The 18,929-nt window shown below is 36.9% G+C and overlaps 1 protein-coding gene across 1 annotated transcript; it reads right to left on the bottom strand.

Moving 5' to 3' along the window:
- Window positions 1–693: 693 nt before the first annotated feature.
- On the bottom strand, window positions 694–8,042 carry LOC127552349 (interleukin-36 alpha-like). Its single transcript, XM_051982906.1, has 4 exons — window positions 7,990–8,042; window positions 5,820–5,930; window positions 4,692–4,831; window positions 694–1,106 (listed from the first exon to the last, which is right to left on the bottom strand). The coding sequence occupies exons 1-4, from the start codon at window positions 8,012–8,014 to the stop codon at window positions 900–902; spliced, it is 483 nt and encodes a 160-aa protein (XP_051838866.1). The 5' UTR covers window positions 8,015–8,042; the 3' UTR covers window positions 694–899.
- Window positions 8,043–18,929: the final 10,887 nt, after the last annotated feature.

Raw genomic sequence — 18,929 nt, forward strand, 5'->3', positions numbered from 1 at the left:
GTTCCCCTTCCTCCCAGAGCCATCTTGTTCACCCTTACAAGGCTACTCTCAGATTACCTGAACAGTGCCCTGTGCAATGTCCAAGGCTGGCGGGGGGTTGGCAGGCCCGCTTATGAATGTTATGGAATATTATTGTTCTATAAGAAACGATCAACAGGATGATTTCAGAAAGACCTGGAGAGACTTTTATGAACTGATACTAAGTGAAAGGAGCAGAACCAGGAGATCATTGTACATGGCAACAATAAAATTATATGATGATCAGTTCTGATGGATGTGGCTCTTTTCAACAATGAGATAATTCAGTCCAGTTCCAATGATCTTGTGATGAAGAGAGCCATCTGCACCCAGAGAGAGAAGACTGTGGAACTGAGTGTGGACAACAACATAACATTTCCACTTTTTTTGTTGTGGTTTGCTTGAATTTTATTCTCTCTCTCTCTCTCTCTCTCTCTCTCTCTCTCTCCTCCTCTCTCTCTTTTAACTTTTTGATCTGACTTTTCTTGTGCAGCAAGATCATTGTATAAATATATTGCATTTAACATATATTTTTACCATCTTTAACATATATTGGATTACATACCATCTAGGGGAGGAGATGAGGGAAAGGGGGAGAGGCGATTGGAATACAAGGTTTTTCAAAAGTCAACATTGGAAAAAATTATTCCTGCATATGTTTTGAAAATAAAAAACTTCAATAAAAATAAATAAAAACAGAAAAATAATTTTGAATTTTATTAATTAAAAACATGATTCTGAGAATGGTTGTTTCATGTGTATCCACAAGCTTTGCCAGAATGCTGAAGACGTCTATGACATTAAAAAAAAAGATTGAGAATTCCTGCTGTAGAGTAAGGTCAGGTTCTTTTGCCACCAAGATTGTATATCCCAGATTCATTTCATTCTGACAAATAAAAGGATGTATTGCAGTTTGGCTCTCTTTGCTGTGTCATTCTGACGGGTCTGTTCAATTCACTTGAGGTACATATGAACCATCCAGGATATGCAGCTGATTCCAAGGATGACGTACTACCATTCTGATTTTGGTAAAAGACAAAAGGTTTTTCTGCATCCTTAGACTGATACAGTTTCCATAAATTTTTTTCCTGTGGAGCAGAAAGAAAAGACCCATTAAAGAAGATAACTTGAGAAAGTGTAGGGGGGGATCAAAAAGGCTCATGATTCAGAGACGCCTCATCATGAATTAAGACAACAGAAGCAAAGGAAGAGATCAGGGTCAACTATGCTTAAATTTGGCTCCTCTTTCTATTGCTCTTCAGTTGCTAGTGCAATAGGAGACTGACTAATAGCAGCCCAGGCCTGGGAATAGGTTGGGTGAGCTGCTTCTGTGTATTCCTGAGAATGTAGAATAGAGAACAGGTGTAGGTATCTGTAACTGTTTCCTGCCCGTTGGTTGATTGCTGACTTCAAAATGAGCGTGTACACAAAAGACACTAGCCGACCAAATCATGTATCTTTCTTCTTGTCCCAAGCCATTTGGATAAAGTGGAAGAAATCTGTAAGAGCTCCTCCCAGACCTGGTCACTTTATAGGAAATAGTGTTTCTAATTCCTAGACTTATTCAGTAGGTGTTTCAAAAGATTTTCTTCATAAGATGAACAGAAAAAAAAAAAAAAGCAATTACCGAAAATTGTCTTGCGAAATGTATATGTTTCCAAGGACTGGTCAGCTACCTGTTACACTCCCAAGAGCCTCCTCTTATCCCTAGAACTCTGGCATGAGTTACTTTAGGTAATGGTTATGCAAAAAATCTATGGTTTTGGTCTGACCATGGCAAGTAGAGACTATCCATAATAAATGTAATCAGAGGTTAAATTCTTCTCATTAGGCAGCGATAATGAATTGGAATTTTAAAATAAGAGTTAACATTTATAAAGTGCTTTAGGTTTTGTAAAACACTATTTATAACACTTCTTTTGATGGTGGGAAAGAAATGAAAAGTGAGGGGATGTCCCTTAATTAGGAAATGGCTGAACAAGTTGTGGTACATGATTATTATGTTATAAGAAATGACAAGCAGGATGCTCTTGGAAAAACCTAGACTTACATGGACTGATGCAAAGTAAAATGAGCAGAACCTGGAAAAGAGTGTACATAGTAACAGCTATATTGTATAATAACTTAATGTGAATGACTTAGGTCTTTTCAGCAATACATAAGATAATTCTGAAGGACCTATGATGAAAGGTGCTGAACATCATCAGAGGAAAAAACTTGTGGAGCCTGTATGTTGATGGAAATTTTTTTTCTTTTTTTTCTTTTTTGTCTCTGTTTTCTTTCACAGTATGACTTACAAGAAAGATATTTTTCTTGATTTCACATATATAACCTATGTCAAATTGCTTGCTTTCTCAATTGAAAGGGAGGAAGAAAGGGAAGGAGAGAATTTGAAACTCAAAATTTTAAAATTTTTTAGTAAAAAAAATTGGTGAAAAATAAAATATTAAAATTTAAAAGTGAAAAAAGTTTTACAAAGCACTTTATATATGTCAATGTATCTAATCCAACTACCTCACAGGTAAATGCCAGTTTTTTCCCCATTTTACCGATGATGAAGCTGTGATACAGAGAATTTAGATGACTTGCCCAATACCACATAGCTAGTAAGCTATGAATTCAAATCTGAACTCAGGCTTTCTTGACTCCAGACCCAATGCTCTTCATACTACACAGCTCTCAGAAGAAAGACATTTAGTAGAGGGAAGATAGATGAGGACAGTAATCTTCTCTGGACTTGACTTTTGCAAGCAGGTAAATTAATCTCCCTTCATAGCTCCAAATGTTTAAAGGAGGAGGTTGAGATTATAGATATTTATTATATCTAATATATTATAATGTCTAATTAAATATCTATCCATCCATCTGTGTATCTTCGTATACCTATTCATCTATCTATCTCTTTATCTATCTATAGCCATATATCTACTATCTTCTACCTATCCATCTATCCATTCATCTATCTCTCTACCTATTATCTATGTATTTATTTATCCAATACCCATCCATCCATCCATCTCTCTTTCATCCATCCATTTTATCTATATATCTATCATCTATCCATACATCCACTCATTCATCTAGCCATTTATCTATCATCTATCTATCCATTTATATCTATCTATCATCTAACTCTCTGTCTCTGTCTGTCCCCCTCTCTCTCTGTGTCTCTGTCTCTGTCTCTGTCTCTGTCTCTGTCTCTCTCTCTCTCTCTCTCTCTCTCACACACACACACACACACACACACACACACACACACACACACATCCTGTCCGTTAGCCTCTGCCTCTGCTTTCTTCAGCCTCCAACCAGCACAGAGATGGAATGAATCTCTTGTTTCCTTCTCTTGGAGCTTGGCTAGCTTTCTGGTGAGTCTTTCAGACCAGCTTGGTCTCAGTGCGGGGCGTGCAGGAGCCCAGCCACCAGCTACAGTGGTGTGAGATGAAGATGAATCTGGTTGTCTACCTATTATTAACCAAAAGTTAAACCAACACCTTCTGGACTCCAAGAGCCAACCTTCTATCTACCATACCACATACCACATTTTCCAAGGTAACACTGCCAGAATGTGTCAGAGTGCAGATTTGAATCCAGATTGTCCTGACTTTGAGGCAAACTCTCTATACTTTACCTAAAAATACATTGGAATCCTATGAGAAAAAGGGCAGCTAGATTGCTCAGTGGTTAGAACATCCAATCTGAAGTCAGGAGCATCTGAGTTTAAATCTAGCCTAAGGCATTTCCTAGCTTTGTGATCTTGAACAAGTCACTTAACTTTGCCATGATTTCATCATCTGTAAATATGCCAGCATATTTGCCAATAAGGATACTGGAGTGGTTTGTCATTTTCTTCTCCAGCTGGGGGAGTCACTTAATCCTGTTTGCCTCAGTTTCCTCATCTGTCAAATGAGCTGGAAAATAAAATGACAAACTACTCCAGCATCTTTGCCAAGAAAATCCCATATGGATCTAGAAGAGTCGGGCAAGTCTAAAATGACTCAATGATAGCAACAATGTGTGAGGAAAAATGAGGGTGAATAGAGGAAAAAAGATTGCTCAGAGAACCTTAAAAGGAAATGTTGAAATAATGCCATGACCCAGTAGGCATTGAAATGAGTGAACTTAAATGTAAATCATTGGAGTTTTTTTGTTTTGTTTGTTTGTTTGTTTTGTTTGCTAAGGCAATTGGGGCTAAGTGACTTGCCCAGCTAGAAAGTATTACGCGTCTGAGGTTAGATTTGAACTCAGGTCTTTCTGACTTCAGGGCTGGTGCTCTATCTACTGAGTCACAAAATTGCCCCTATTGCAAGTCATTGTTAAGTACTCATCAATATCATTGTTTGTATTCATGTTCAGTGTTAATGTTTTAATGAAACATTAAGGGAAAAAAAAGGAGGTAAATCAGCTCTATATAGATAGGTGTTTTGTTCTTCTTGCCAAGTCTTTTCCTCTAAAAAGGAGGTGGGCTCCAGGGAAGAGCTGAGCACAGTCACCCCCAAAAACCAGTAGCAGAAGCAATAGTTTTTGCTGTTAGGACTTCCAGAATGTCATGACTAATATTTTCACATGACATACTAGAACACTCTAAAAATAAAGATCGAGGATTTGGGGTTCATCCATACCTTTGCTTTTTTCTATTAGGTAGAATGAATATTGTTTTCCTAGTTGCTCACCTTCAGCTTCAGGGTGGGCTCCCCTCCACTTTCTTCACAGCACAAACAGAGTTCTTTGCCATGTATTCCCAGATAAATAGGTGTTCCTTTGTCTTTCTCCAAGTTTTCTATATCTCTGCATGGCAGTGATGCAAAAGTGACTGGGGATGAGAGAAGGGAAGTCATAATATTTATCACAATGGAATGGGTATATAGATATTAGTCCAGTATCAGGGAATGGTGTGGATGCAGCTTTTGAGAAAGATTTAAACACAGTAAGAGAAAAGTTTCTGCAGAACATGCTCCTGTCTGAGCCTGGTGGTCTGAAAGAAACTGCTGTGTCTTCACTAAGAGAGAACACTCAGGTTAGACACAGGCAGATGGGTCACAACTATTATGTTTCCCATGCTTTCCCCAAAATTGTTAGGGTTTTTATCTTGTGAAGTAAATATAGATATTATCTATCTTCTAAACTGAGAATGGACATCTTGAACAGGATGTCCCATAGACATCTTAAATTTAACAACATTAAATTTAAATTTAAAATTTCCAAAACTGAATTTACTACCTTTCTCTGAAACCTACCCCAATTTGTATTTTCCTTGATGTAAAACTAGAGGGTGGATTCTCAACCTTTTCTGTGTCCTGGGCAATCTAGTGAAAGCCTCTGGACCCCTTTTCAGAATCATGTTTTTAATGCATAAAATAAAGCATCCAATAGTATAAAAGGAAACCAATGATGTTGGAATATAAGTAAGAAAATTAAAAAAAAAAAAGTTCTCCATATTTCAGATTAAGAATCCTCAACACTGAAATGTTCTCCCTCCACATCTTAATCTCCTGATTTTTCTGTTTTTTCTCAAATCTCAATTAAAATCTCACCTTTTATAAGAGACACTCCCCATCTCCAACCTCTAACCACTAATGGTTTCTTCTTGAAGAATATCTTCATCTGCTCTGTACAAACCTACATAGTAACATGTTGTCTCTCTAATTAGCTTATAAGTTCCTTAAGGTTGGAACCATGTTTTTTTGTCTTTCTTTGGATTTTCAGTGCTTACTTAGTACATTAATAAATGCTTGTAAACTGACTAAAAGGAACACAATGAGAGAGCCACACCCCAAGACACCATCTAAACGAAGGCTTACCAGGAGTCACGTAGTCACTGTGTGGCGATGCTATGAGAATATTATTCTGCAGGATCAATACTTGCTGGTTGGTATCTCTAAGATGGATAATACTGACTGTGTCTCTGAACACTGGAGAATAAAATAAAAATTCCATTAATTTAAGTTTTAGGTGTAAAGTTGGGACTGTGGGAGTATCTTCTGATATCCTAAGGGGTAGGCTAGGCCTGTAACAAGGAAGAACAAAAATAAGGAATGGAAGGGAGAGAAAAAAAGTATTTTAAAAATTAAATCCTTTGATTGACTTTTCATGAAGGTCAAAGATTCAAGAGTATCTTAGGGAAAATCACTTAATGATATGACATCTCTTTGACAGACTAGATGGGTCAGGCATTGTCTGATCTAGTCAAGATGAAACTAATGATTGACCCAATTCACTCAAGCATGGAGAGACAACCACCGATTACAACAAAAAACTGGAGCTTTCAGGTTCCTACTTGCAGAGTTTAGAAATCCAAATTTTCCAACAAGTGTTTGATATGTAAGTGATTCTGCTCAGCCTGAGTCCAGGTCACAGTGGAGGGGAAGTAGTCCTTCACTTCTCCATCACCTTCACTCATCCCACATCATTCTCTTTAAGCCAGTCATTCCATGACCCAGCCCCAGGTACCCTTTATATTCTCAATGCTACTATGGGTTCTATGAGTTCTTCTCTCTGGGGAGAAATCAGAAAGATTTCCTTATCCCACACATCCCTTTCACTATTCCCAATGGCAATAACTAAGCTCTTATGTAATTTAAAAGAAACTTATTACAAAGTACTATATAGGAATATACAATTGAATAGTAGGGACAAGGGGAAAGAAAAAACAGCAAATAAAAAAGACAACAGATACCCATATTGTGAATAGTCTAATTCTATATCTGTGGTTTCTTTGGCCTTTCTGTTAATTCAGTTCTAGCTCCTTTGCTGTGGGAAATTGATGATGATGATAACAATGATGATGATGGCAATGACAATTGTATTAATGATGATAACTAGTATAAACATACCACATAGTGCTTAACATCTAGTAGGTGCTCAACAATGCTTGCTCACCTGACTTTTTACATTTGATCCTCAAGACAATTCTATAAAGTAAATGTTATTATTATACACATTTTACAGATGAGAAGATTGAGAGAGGTTAAGTAACTTGTTCAAAGTCACACAATCAATAATTATCTAAGGGAAAATTTGAATATAGATCTTCCTATATTTAAAGCCATCATTCTATTCACTATCAGATGGATACCTGACAAGATAGCGGTATCTCAATTCTCCAGATTTTCTCTCTCTTCCCTTTCATTCTGGGTGCAAGGACCAATTTACAAGAAATCTAAAATTCAAAAATATCTTTGACACCTTGCCATGACACTTGGACTATGGCTGAAGAAAGGGATTCTTTTCCATCTTCACATTTACCTTCCCCAAAAGAGATATTATTAAGAAGAGACTGTTCTCTAATGTGCCCCCAAACCACTATTTCCTTGTGGGTTTTAACCTTATGTTTTCTCTGCCCTCTTCTGGAGAGTCTTCATGCTCTAATTGCACAGTTGATGATAGGGGCTACATACAATCTTGCCTAAATTGTGTCTCTTCTGTTTTCCTAAAATAAAGTCCACTAGTCAGATCTTTTGGTCTACTTCCATCTTTGACTTTGAAGTCATATTCACCTATAATGACATGGGCTATAAACAATATAGCTCTAGGTCAGCAGGCTTTTACCTCCGTAGATGAGGGCCCATGTTGTTTTTTAAATGTAGTTTGGGGCCAGTGGATTAAGTGGTGAAACTGAAATTAAGATGACCTGAATTCAAATCTTACTTGGCTGTGTGACCCTGATTTTATTTAACCTCAGTTTCCTCATCAATAAAATGCAGATAATAGTAGAATACTTACTCCCTCTCATTGTGAGGATCAAGTGAAAGGATTTATGTGAAACATTTTCCAAATCTCAATGTGCTATTATTATTACTATAAAATGTTTTCTCTCCTTGGGCTAACTGAATCTGTCATTCTGAATCTGAGTTGTCAGTTATAGCCTAGGGACAAAGGAAATTAGACAATTTATCTTGTATTTGACTGTATCACCTATCACTTCCCAAATCATATTCATATGCGATATAAGCCCCTGGATGAGCTACTTACTTGGTTTGCTCTTATCACTGTCCATGGTTGGGCCTTCTCAACACCTGTAGAGACAGGATGGAAGTCATGTCAATAGAGTATATTCATTCATTTACTGAAAATGTATTTAGGGAATGTAGAGACCAAAAAAAGAAAAGAGATTACATTTTATTGAGGATATATAACATGTGAACAGATAAATAATATAAAAATGTATATAAGCCATAATAATAACTAACATTTACATAGTGTTTTATATTTGCAAATGCTTTGTATTATCTCATGTTAAGACACCAGGAAGTGAGTGCTATTATTATTTCCTTTTTTACATACAGTTAAACTAAAGCAGACAGAGGTTAAGGGACTTGCCAAATAAATATGTGAGACCAGATTTGTTTGTGCTATCTAGTTTTCTCTGATATGAGTATAGATAGTACTTATACTCTGACTCGATAGGCTCCAAGGAACATCATTTAAACTGATAATACTGAGTCCCCTAAATGGCTCAACCTAGTCCTGCTCCCACCCCTATGAAAGAAGAAAGGGGTTAGACACTTTCTGAGCCCAGAGTATCTCACAACAAAGAACTGTCTTGGAGCCCAGATTCAGACTCTGTTCCAACTTCCATCAGACCCCACAGCTATCATAGAGGCCTGAAGTACAGCAACAGTTGGCATTTCCTAAGGAAAAGAATACCTGTATGAAATCTTTGTCCCAGTATCCTCAGACGCGAGCTGTTGTTCTGCAAGGTCGCAAGCAAAGTCTCTTATATAATTCTCTGCTTTTCAACAGATAAGCAAAGTGGAAGCCTCAGTATTCCCACTGTGACAGTTCCACAGGCTAAGTCACTAAGAAATAGCCTTTTTTGGGGGTGGAGCTTCTTGGGTGGGGAGCTGCTGTAGCACAGAAACCAGGGTGAATCAGTCTGGACACCCTATAGGACAAGCCCAATTTAAACTACCAGGAAATGTACAAAGTGACATCAGATGGTTTTCCCAAAAGGAACAGACTTTCTGGTTTTCTTGAGATCATAGATTTAGAACTGGACATATGATATATTAAAAGATGGGAAGGACCTTGAAGGGTATTGAATCCACCCTTCCCCTCCCATTTTATAGATGAAGAATGAGAGAACCAGAAAATGGAGGCATATGTCCAAGGTCACAAATGTTTGATCCCAGATTTCAACTCAGTACTTCCTGACTTTAGAGCTACTATTTGCTCAAGATCTCACAGATAGTATAATAATAATAATAGTTAGTATTTAGAGTGCTTTTAGGTTTACAAAGCATCGTATAAGTATTATCTCATTTGAACTTTACAACAATTTTGGGAAGTAGGTGTTCTTATTATTCTCATTTTACAGGTGAGGAAACTGAGATAAATAGAAGTTAAATATCTTGCCTGAGATCACATAGCTAGTAAGTGTCTGAGGCTGGATTTGAACTTATCCTCCTTACTTCAGGTCTTGCCCTTTACTAGCTATTTTTCCACCATCAGAATTATGGCTTTGGTATGGCATCCAGAAAAGGAATGCTTAGAAAATGAATCTACCATTTTCCAGGGACAGTATCTCTTCGGGGCCTGAACTTTGCACAACAAAGTTATCTATCATAGTTCAGTTAGAGTATAAAGAGCTTGGACATATAGGAATCTACTTCAAAACTTCCAGAATCCATACTTCTAGAATCCTTGATTTCTTCAACATGAGTACTGGAAAACAGTCAGGTGGTATCATGGATAAGATTCCTTCCTCAGACACTTCCTAGTGATTAAGTCATTTACTCCTGTTTATCTCAGTTTCCTCATTTGTAAAATGAGCTGGAGAAGGAAACAGCAAGCCACTGTGATATCTTTGGTGGCAAGAAAACCCCAAAGTGGATCATGAAGAGTAAGACCCAGCTAAGAACAAATGATCTGTCATAGGTATACACATGGGCTTTAGCCCTAGCTCTGTGAGTGTTTATTTGCCCTATTCTAACAAAGGCTTTATGTGGAAGCCATCTGTTAATATGCTCAATATTCATGTATCCTCTCCCACTTCATTCCAATTTTTTGGGATGGGGTGACCTTCTCTTTACCATGGCTAACCCCGCCTTGATCTCATCCTCTTCTAACTGCTTCCCCTACTCCTCATCCATCCATCATTTCCAATCTCTCTCTATATATATGTTACTTGCTTACTACAAATATTTTCTAGTCCCACCCATCCTTTTAAAAATGGCCCTTCCCTTGATTTTGTAATATGTTCAAATTATCACCCAACATCTTCTATTCTTTTACTGCTATATCCTACAAAATTTTACATTTTAAATACAAGGACAATTATATTTGAGGGGGTGACACCTTCTCACCTCTCCATTCTAGGATTACCCTTCAATCCACAGTTGTTTTTGAGGAAGCAAAGAAGGTGAGCAGTTTTGCCACAGTCATATTTAGGAAGGTTTTGGAGACCTGCCCTGCATCCAGCTGGGTCTGGATCAAAACTCTAGGATGCTAGCCCCACCTGTATATCCATATAGAGGTTAAATGACAAAGGACTTTATTAGAAATTCCTGTGAAAGGGGCCTGCCCTCATGGGAATTCCCCTACTTAATGAGGAAAGAGGGCTGGTTTGGTAACATTCAGATTGTCCCATGAAGCTGAAGCCAGGTTACTGGGCATATGACCTGTGGATGTTTGTGCCTACTTTGTGTAATGTATTTCTCCTTCTAACACCTGTTGATTGCATATATGATTATAATTTTCCATAGTGATTTATTAGGTATATAATCAATCACCAAGCCATAAGCACCTACTTTATGAGTGGTAGTACATACTAATAGCCGGTTACTACCTTTTTCCTCTTACTGCTTACCTTGAAATTATATCACCTGTCAAATCCCCATCCCTCTTGGTAGTTCAAAACAGCAAATAGTGTTTCCAGGCTCAGGGCTGTGGTTGATATGAATTTTGTATATTTTCCAGGCACTAATAAAGGTCTGTTGAATAGGAATGAGTTGAATTAGCACCAATTCCCTCTTCCCTACTGTTTTAAAAAATTTTCTCCATAGGGGCACAAATCGCTCTTCTTCATCTTTCATGATGACACACAACTCCCCCACATAATCAATCAAATTCACATACAATCAAATTCATCTCTTCATTAAATTTTTTCTTTCCTTTTTTCCTCTCTTTCTTTCAAGTTTTCTCAAAAAGATAGTCTCCTTAATTTGAATATTCATGATACAGATCACAAGCCATCTATAATCTTCCTATTCTGACTTTTACATTTCCCCAAGTCCACAACAAGGGGTCTACTCAACCTGTATAAAATCTTTGCTTTCTCCTGATACCTTGAGACCAATGAAATAAGTTCTTTGAAGCTATAAAAGACCGAGAAGTGACAAAATAAAATATAAAGGTGGAAGAAAAGGTGAAACATAAGAAAAATAATAGATCTGGAGAACAGATCAAGAAGAAAAAATATAAGAATAATTGGACTACTAGCTTTGTCCAAAAAAAAAAAGGAATCTTGACACAATTATGCAATAAATAATCAAAGAAATTTGTTTTGGAGTGATAGAACAGAAAGGGAAAGCAGAAAAACAAAAAATCCACTGATCACCACTTCAAAGAGATCCTCTAAGGAAAACACATAAGAATACCTTTGCTACATTTCAAAACCCCAAGATCAAAGAGAAAATCTACAAGAAGCAAACAAACAATTCAAATATGCTGGAGCTATAATTAGAATTGTAAGGATTTATCACCAATTACAACAAAAGACTACAGATCCTGGAATAATATATATCTTTTTTTTTAATAATAGCTTTTTATTTTCAAAATACATGCAAAAATAATTTCCAACATTCATCCTTGTAAAATATTTTGTTTCAAGTTTTTTTCCTTCTTTTTCCTTACCCCTCTCCCTTAGAAAGCAAGTTATCCAATATAGGTTAAATACGTACAATTCTTCTAAACATATTTCCATATTTATCATGCTGCACAAGAAAAATCAGATAAAAAAAGAAAAAAAGCAAGCAAACAACAACAAAAAAAGTGAAAATACTATGTTGTGATCCACATTCGGTCCCCACAACCCTTTTTCTAGATGTAGATGTCTCTCTTTATCACAAGTCTATTAAAATTGAATTGAATCACCTCATTGTTGAAAATCACCTGGTCCATCAGAGTTGATCGTCACATAATATTGTTATTGTGTACAGTGTTCTCTTGGTTCTACTCACTTCACTTAGCTTCACTTTATGTAAGTCTCTCCAGACCTTTCTGAAATCATCCTGCTAATCATTTCTTATAGAATAATAACATGGAATAATATATGTCAGCAATCAAAAGAACTAGGCCAGTAGGCAAAAATATCATATCCAAACTAAAAATAATGTTAAACGAAAAAAGAAATATTCAAAAAACTCAAAGATTTTCTGAATTTTGTCTCAACTAGTGTGCCAAAACAGATGTGAGATAAGACCCAACAGGAATTTGATATGGAGATTTATTATTATTGGATTATTATTGCCAGCAATAATGCAGCATGGTTGCAAAGATCTGAGCAGATCTTAGTGGAGGAAGCCTCTAGCTTATGAGGAGCAAGAACTACAAGGGGGAGTGTCCTTATCACCATAAACAATGGTTGTACAGAAGAAAAAAAGCCATCCTCTAGTTCCTTATCTGGGGATTACCAGAATGTCCTTAAGCCTCATGTTGTCCAAGATGTTCCATAAAGTTAACAAAGGAAGGGACTGATTGAAAAAGGCCTAAGAGAAGGGGGAGCTTGCTGCCTGCAGGAGAATTGGGCATGGGATGTTGAGTTTGTGTTTATCCATTGTGCATGAGAGACACACAAGGGGTAGAGACCTATCAGGGCCTAGAGGATGTTGTCTTTTGTTGTCCTTGAGGACAGGTGAGTTAAGTCATGCAGGCTATGGTGAAACAGCAGTTTTCCTTTTGGGCCCCAGGGGTTTCATTATTTTAAGCTACCAGGATTAGGCAAGTGTTAGTTTAAATGTTGGTGTGGTACTTCACAATTAGAACTGAAATCAGTAGAAAATTTAATATACAAAGAGCCAAGATTAAAGGTTTGATTTCAAAGAATTCAACAAGGATGGATTGCTTATGTTTCTTACATTGAAATATAAATCATATGTTTAAGATTGACATCAGTAATTACATAATTTAAAAGAAAGATTGAGGCAGAGCCAAGATGCTCTGACTAAGTAAATTCTAAGAAAGATAAAAATAGTAATTATGCTGTATGAATGAGATGCAGAGGAAGAACCAGCACAGAGACATTAGAAGTGGGAGGAGAGCTGGTAGTTTTGAAAACCTACTCATATTGAGAATGGGTTAAATAGGGAACGATACAAAAATATTCCATGAAAAATTCCAAAATCTATTAAAAAAATAAAGATGAAAAAGTATAGAAGGGGATTTAGATTATTGGGAGATGGCCTGGGATGCAATGGGAGACCTTGGCCTTTTTAAGGTCTTTAAGGAATATCAGTTTGACTGAGATCCCATCCATTCAATGATTAAAGCTAAGTTTCAATAGAAAAATTAAAAACTTTTGAAATGAGATCACTCTGAAGCTCCAGAGAGCCAGAACCAAGCAAAATGAATAGGGAGAGTTGAGGAATTATCTAGAAGTACTTGCTCATACAGTCACACTTGAATTCAGGACTGATTTGGAGATACCTGAAGATGAGGTTCTGTCTATAAGTTGTTAAGGGAAAGCCTACCGAAAAACACATCCTTGGTGTATGCCTAGGATGCAAATATAAAAATAGATACATATATACACACATAAAAATAAATATATATGTATATACATTTATGTATATTTATACATGAATATGCACACATATTCATAATTATATAACATCATATATAATTGTATTATTTGACATTGATGTAAATTGTGTCCCACTTAACCTTTTGAGGGGGCCCTGAAACTTCATCCCCCTTTGGGGGGGAATTCCTGAGTCTCAAACTCTCCCAAACTCTTGGGAGGGACCACACCCATTCATGATAAGTAATCTCATTCAATTGGAGATCTTGGCCAGAGGCATAATCATGGCCTCTAGTGAATTGGAGATTAATCCCTTGAACTGCTGCCAGTGGCTCAAAAACTCAGTTAAATAATCTCATTCAATTTTGAATTGAATTAATAAAAGACAACTATGAACCTGAATATTTGCAGAAGTCCTAACAGGATCTTGCCCACTGCTGAAGATATTTTCTTCACAGTGTTAACCCACCTTTGCTATATTCCTGGCAGGACCTTGCCCACTAACAAGGCTGTCTTCCTAGCAAGTTGTCTTCTCAGTGTAATTGAACCCACTCTTTGCCACAAACCTCATGCCTGTATTCACTGGGGTTTGAGAATTCTTTCACAAAGCCTGCCACCAGCCAAAGGAATCCCATTGCTGGTAAGGGTTCTCTTACCCTCCATTCTCAGCACCTCATCAACATCTTTAAAATATACTAGCAATGGAGAAATTATTTGGCTATAAGAAAACCTTTTTACTTTCCATCACTTCTATTTTGTGTAATGAAATGCCCAAAGGTTAAATCAGGTTAAATTAAATGGTAATTGATATTTATAGGAGTTTAAGATAAGAAAGGTCCCTACTGTTTTAAATCTCATTCTACTCTGCATCTTTCTTTGAATACTAAATAAGGCATAATAATGAAGCTTTTTTTTTAGGAGCTAAGATTTCAAGATGGAAGAAATCTTCCTGATGCTCTATCCATTTGTTTTACAGATGAAGGTCCAATGAGTTTAAGGGTCTTCCCTGAGGTAGAAAATCCACAATATAAGAAACTAGGCTAGGCTGAGGATAAAAAGACAGACCACATAAAATAGCCATTGCTTTTAAGGAACATATCATATTGAAGGAATACAAGTGCTCCAATAATTCAGTGTCTGATACATAAGAGGAATTTTAAAAGGAATCAATCCTTAAGAAGGAGGAGTAGAAAAAGATCACAGTTAGGACCTAGAGCCAGAAGAGAGATGAGATCTCATCTAGCTTAACCTCCTTATTTTATGGACGAATAAACTGAGACTCAGAGATATAAAGACATTCACCCAAGGTCACACAAGTTGTAAAATGAGAGGTGAAATTTGAACCCAGATACTGTGACTCTAATATTTGAGTTATGATTTGAAGAAAGCAAGGGACTCTAGAAATAGAGGTAAAGATAAAATGAATCCCAGTACATGTGTCAGCCTTGGTAAAGACATGAAGAGATACAAAAAAATGGAAAGGCTTTGGTAAATAGTAACTCTATTGCTCTATTGTACAAGTGGTTCCCGAAGTCAGTGATAGCTTAATACTGCACTAAGCCTTTTGGGGTACTTTGTATCATTAAAGGGCTTTTGGAAGGAGGGGAAGAAGCAAACTTAAGTCAGTCCTCTTGGTTGTCTACATCTGGAGAAAGCAATACAAATGGGGCAAAGCGACACTGAGTGACAACTTGGAAGTTGTTCAGAACAGCACAAAGATAGGCCATTCATAGTAACACCCTAATATAAGAAAAGATTAAGGACCAACTGGTATTCTGCGATTGTAGCTCAAAGTGACATAGTCCTGAGAGTCATCTCTGAGCCAGATGAAAAACTTGAGTTAGGCTGAAAGTTTTTAAAAGAGACCCACAGAAAGTCTGAGAGAAAGAGAACATTTTGAGGAAGAAATGAATAGACACTATCACTAGCCCACTTGCCTAAGACTTAACATCCAAATTGGAAACCCTTTAGCAACTTACTGCAACAGTGGATAGAAACTGGAGAGAAAATAGGAATTCAGGAGTTGAGCTGGGGCAGAAGAAAAAGAGATTGAGGTCGACTATCCGATATCCATAGGCATCTCAGAATAAACACCTCATATTGTTATATAACCTTTCAAAGGAAACTTCCCCGTCCCAAAGTCTGCCCCTTTTCAGACCTCCCCTTCCCATGCCTATCCAATTACAGACACTCCTTGCTTCTTTTAGTTGAATATTGCCCATATATTGCCTCAAAAATAGAGAGGCAAAGGGTTAACTAGAAGTACACAAAAAATTAAATTGGAACAGAGTCAAGCCTTTGTCTGAATGTTTGAAATTTTTCTAAGGGCGGGGCTTATAACTATTTTGAGAGTACTATTAAATTTTCATTTGATAAAAATTCCATAAAACAGAAGAATCACATGGACCCAAGGCTCATTATATTGCCCATAGTATGAAAAGTTGTTATCGAAAGGGATGCTTGATCAAATGTCCAAAGAGGAGGGAAGACAGATTGACATCAGCCAATGAGCATTTTTAAAACACTAATAAGTATTTATATGCCAAGCACTGTGCCAATTACTGAAGATACAATTAAAGGAAAAAGAAAGAGATTTTGCCCTCAAGAGGCTTACATTCTAATTGGCGAAAAACAAGATATATTAGCAACTAGAGTTAAGGACAGTGGAGAAGACTAACAAAAGGCGATTATAGCATGGAGACCTGATTCCATTTCCAAAATGGAAACCTCTTCCCTCAGAAGGAACTCACCAATGGGAAAAGAAGGTGATCATGGTGGAAGGGTGATGCAGTGTAAGAAAGCCCCAGGCATTGAGGGAAATTTCATGGTATGATGGTAGTTCAGTTATGGCAGAGATGTATGGGAGTCTTAAAAGCACAGAAGGAGGAATGAAACACGGCCAATCCAGATCCATGCCCAAAATGCTGGTCCTTGGAAGAACAAAGACCAAAGGAAAGAGTACACCCTAAACCATGGTCCCAAATAGGACATGGACAAGGTCTGGGAAGGATTCACCTCTACAGGGCAGAGGGAATAGAGAGTCCAACTCCATGGTGACTTCCCAAAGTGTTACCATAGAATATTCATGGCAGGAGGAATCTATCAATTATCAATTTCAACTTCCCATCAATAGAGAAATCTAATTTTTAAGTTCTCTAAAAGATAGAAATTTGGCCTCTTTTGATTACTTCCCTATTGAAATATATTGTATTAAAATTGTATTTATTAGCCCAGTTACCAAGCAAATCAATTTACCTTACTGGAAAATTCTACTCTATTTATTGGCTTCAAATGAAATGCCAGTAACATGTAGATTGTTAGATTGAATTGGTCTCAGTTCAGGTGATTAGGACAAACAGAACTTCAATTTCCTCTCCCACAAGCTGACTTTTTAAATATCTGAAGATAGCTATTCTATCTTTCACTTTGTCTCTCAACGCTAAACAATTTTTCAACTTTCTCTCATAGGGACTAGATACCCAGGCTTCTTGATGGCTAAATTATCACCTTCTGTATTTATTTCAGTAAGTCATCCCACTTAAAATATGACTTTAAAAAAAACATACAAATATAGGATGACAGAAATTCATAGTTAAGAGGATGATACCCAAATTGTTGAGTGGCAGCTGGCTATGATTTATTTTTTCTGTAATAGAACTCCTGATACCAGATAATAATTATCATGTCTCCTATTATATTCCATCTTCATACTAGTTTTCTTTTTTTCAAGCTAAACAGCCCCTAATTTTTCAACCAATCCTGGACGCAAAACCATTCACTATTCTAATTTATTATCTCTGGATATTTTCCATGTCAATAATTCTCTTTTTTGGGTGGTGAGGAAGGTAATCAATCCAGGCTCACTCTGCTAAGACTGGATTTGAACCTCCTGACTCCATGGCCAGTGCTCTATCCAATATGCTGCTATCCAGCTGCCCAATGTTCTTTCTAAAATGTGTTTTCCAAAATTGAACACAATACTTCAGATGTAGCATGATCATGGCAGAGGATAATAAGACTATTGCCTCTAAAATCCTAAAAGCTGTGTCTCTGCTGGTAGCCCAAAGTGACACTAATTTTTTGTTGTTCTCTCACTCTGCCAATTCATACTGAGCTTACTTTTCACTGAAAACCACACAGATATATTTTCAGGTAAACTATTATCCAATTATACCTCCCTCATTTTGAATTTCTAGGGTTTGTTTTTTAGTTTTAAAAAATGGTAACTAATATTTCTATAACATTACAACTATCTCATTTGATCATCTCAACAACCCCAGGAGGGGGATGCTATTATTATTATTCTCATTTTACAGATGGGATACAGATTCACTCAGCCAGTAAGTGTCTGAAGCCAGATTTGAATTCAGGTTTTCCTATCTCTAGGCCTAGAGTCTTTCCATTGTGATATCTAGCTGCCTTTTGAATTCAAGTTTAGGACTTTATATTTATCACAATTAAATTTTATTTTATCTCTCACACTTATGTTGGCTAACATGGCAAAAAGGAAAATAAATGATTGATGAGATATGGAAAAAATGGGATACTAATGCATTATTGGTGGAGTTGTGAATTCCTTCAACCATTCTGGAGTTCTGTCCAAAAAGCTGCCTATCCTATGACTCAGCAGGCAAGGTCTTACAACTAGTAAGATTCAGAGGTCACATCTGAACTCTAGTCTTTATGATTATAGGCCTGGTGCTCTATCCACTGGGGCAAATAGCCTGTTATTTAGCTGTGAAAAGAAAACCAAGCCCATTAGCTATAAGTAAGTGACAAATTGGGCATCCACAGTACAAACCTGGGGGCTCTTACTCAAACTATAATCTTAGCACCTCAAGAAAATTATATGGTCTCTGGAGTGCCCATCTTGCAAATCAGATCTATAAACAATGTAAATATTATAGTTTCTGTTTAGCAACCAATTCATAATTGTTTAGCAACCTCAATCATAATCACTTTTTACAAAAAGAGCTATGTTTGCTACTGAGATCCTAAAGATTTGTTTCCATTCTATCCCCTTCTCACCCCATCTGTTTCTCTGGCACCTGAATAGGAATAGAGGGAGAGCTCTACCAAGTACCGCCTGATGTCTCTGGAAATCTTACCAGTGACAAATTAAGACTTTTTGGGCCTCTTATTCCCATTGGGTGCAATTAATGACCCAGGAGTA

The sequence above is a fragment of the Antechinus flavipes genome, chromosome 2 (genome assembly GCF_016432865.1).
Source record: "Antechinus flavipes isolate AdamAnt ecotype Samford, QLD, Australia chromosome 2, AdamAnt_v2, whole genome shotgun sequence".
Classification (NCBI taxonomy): Eukaryota; Metazoa; Chordata; class Mammalia; order Dasyuromorphia; family Dasyuridae; genus Antechinus; species Antechinus flavipes.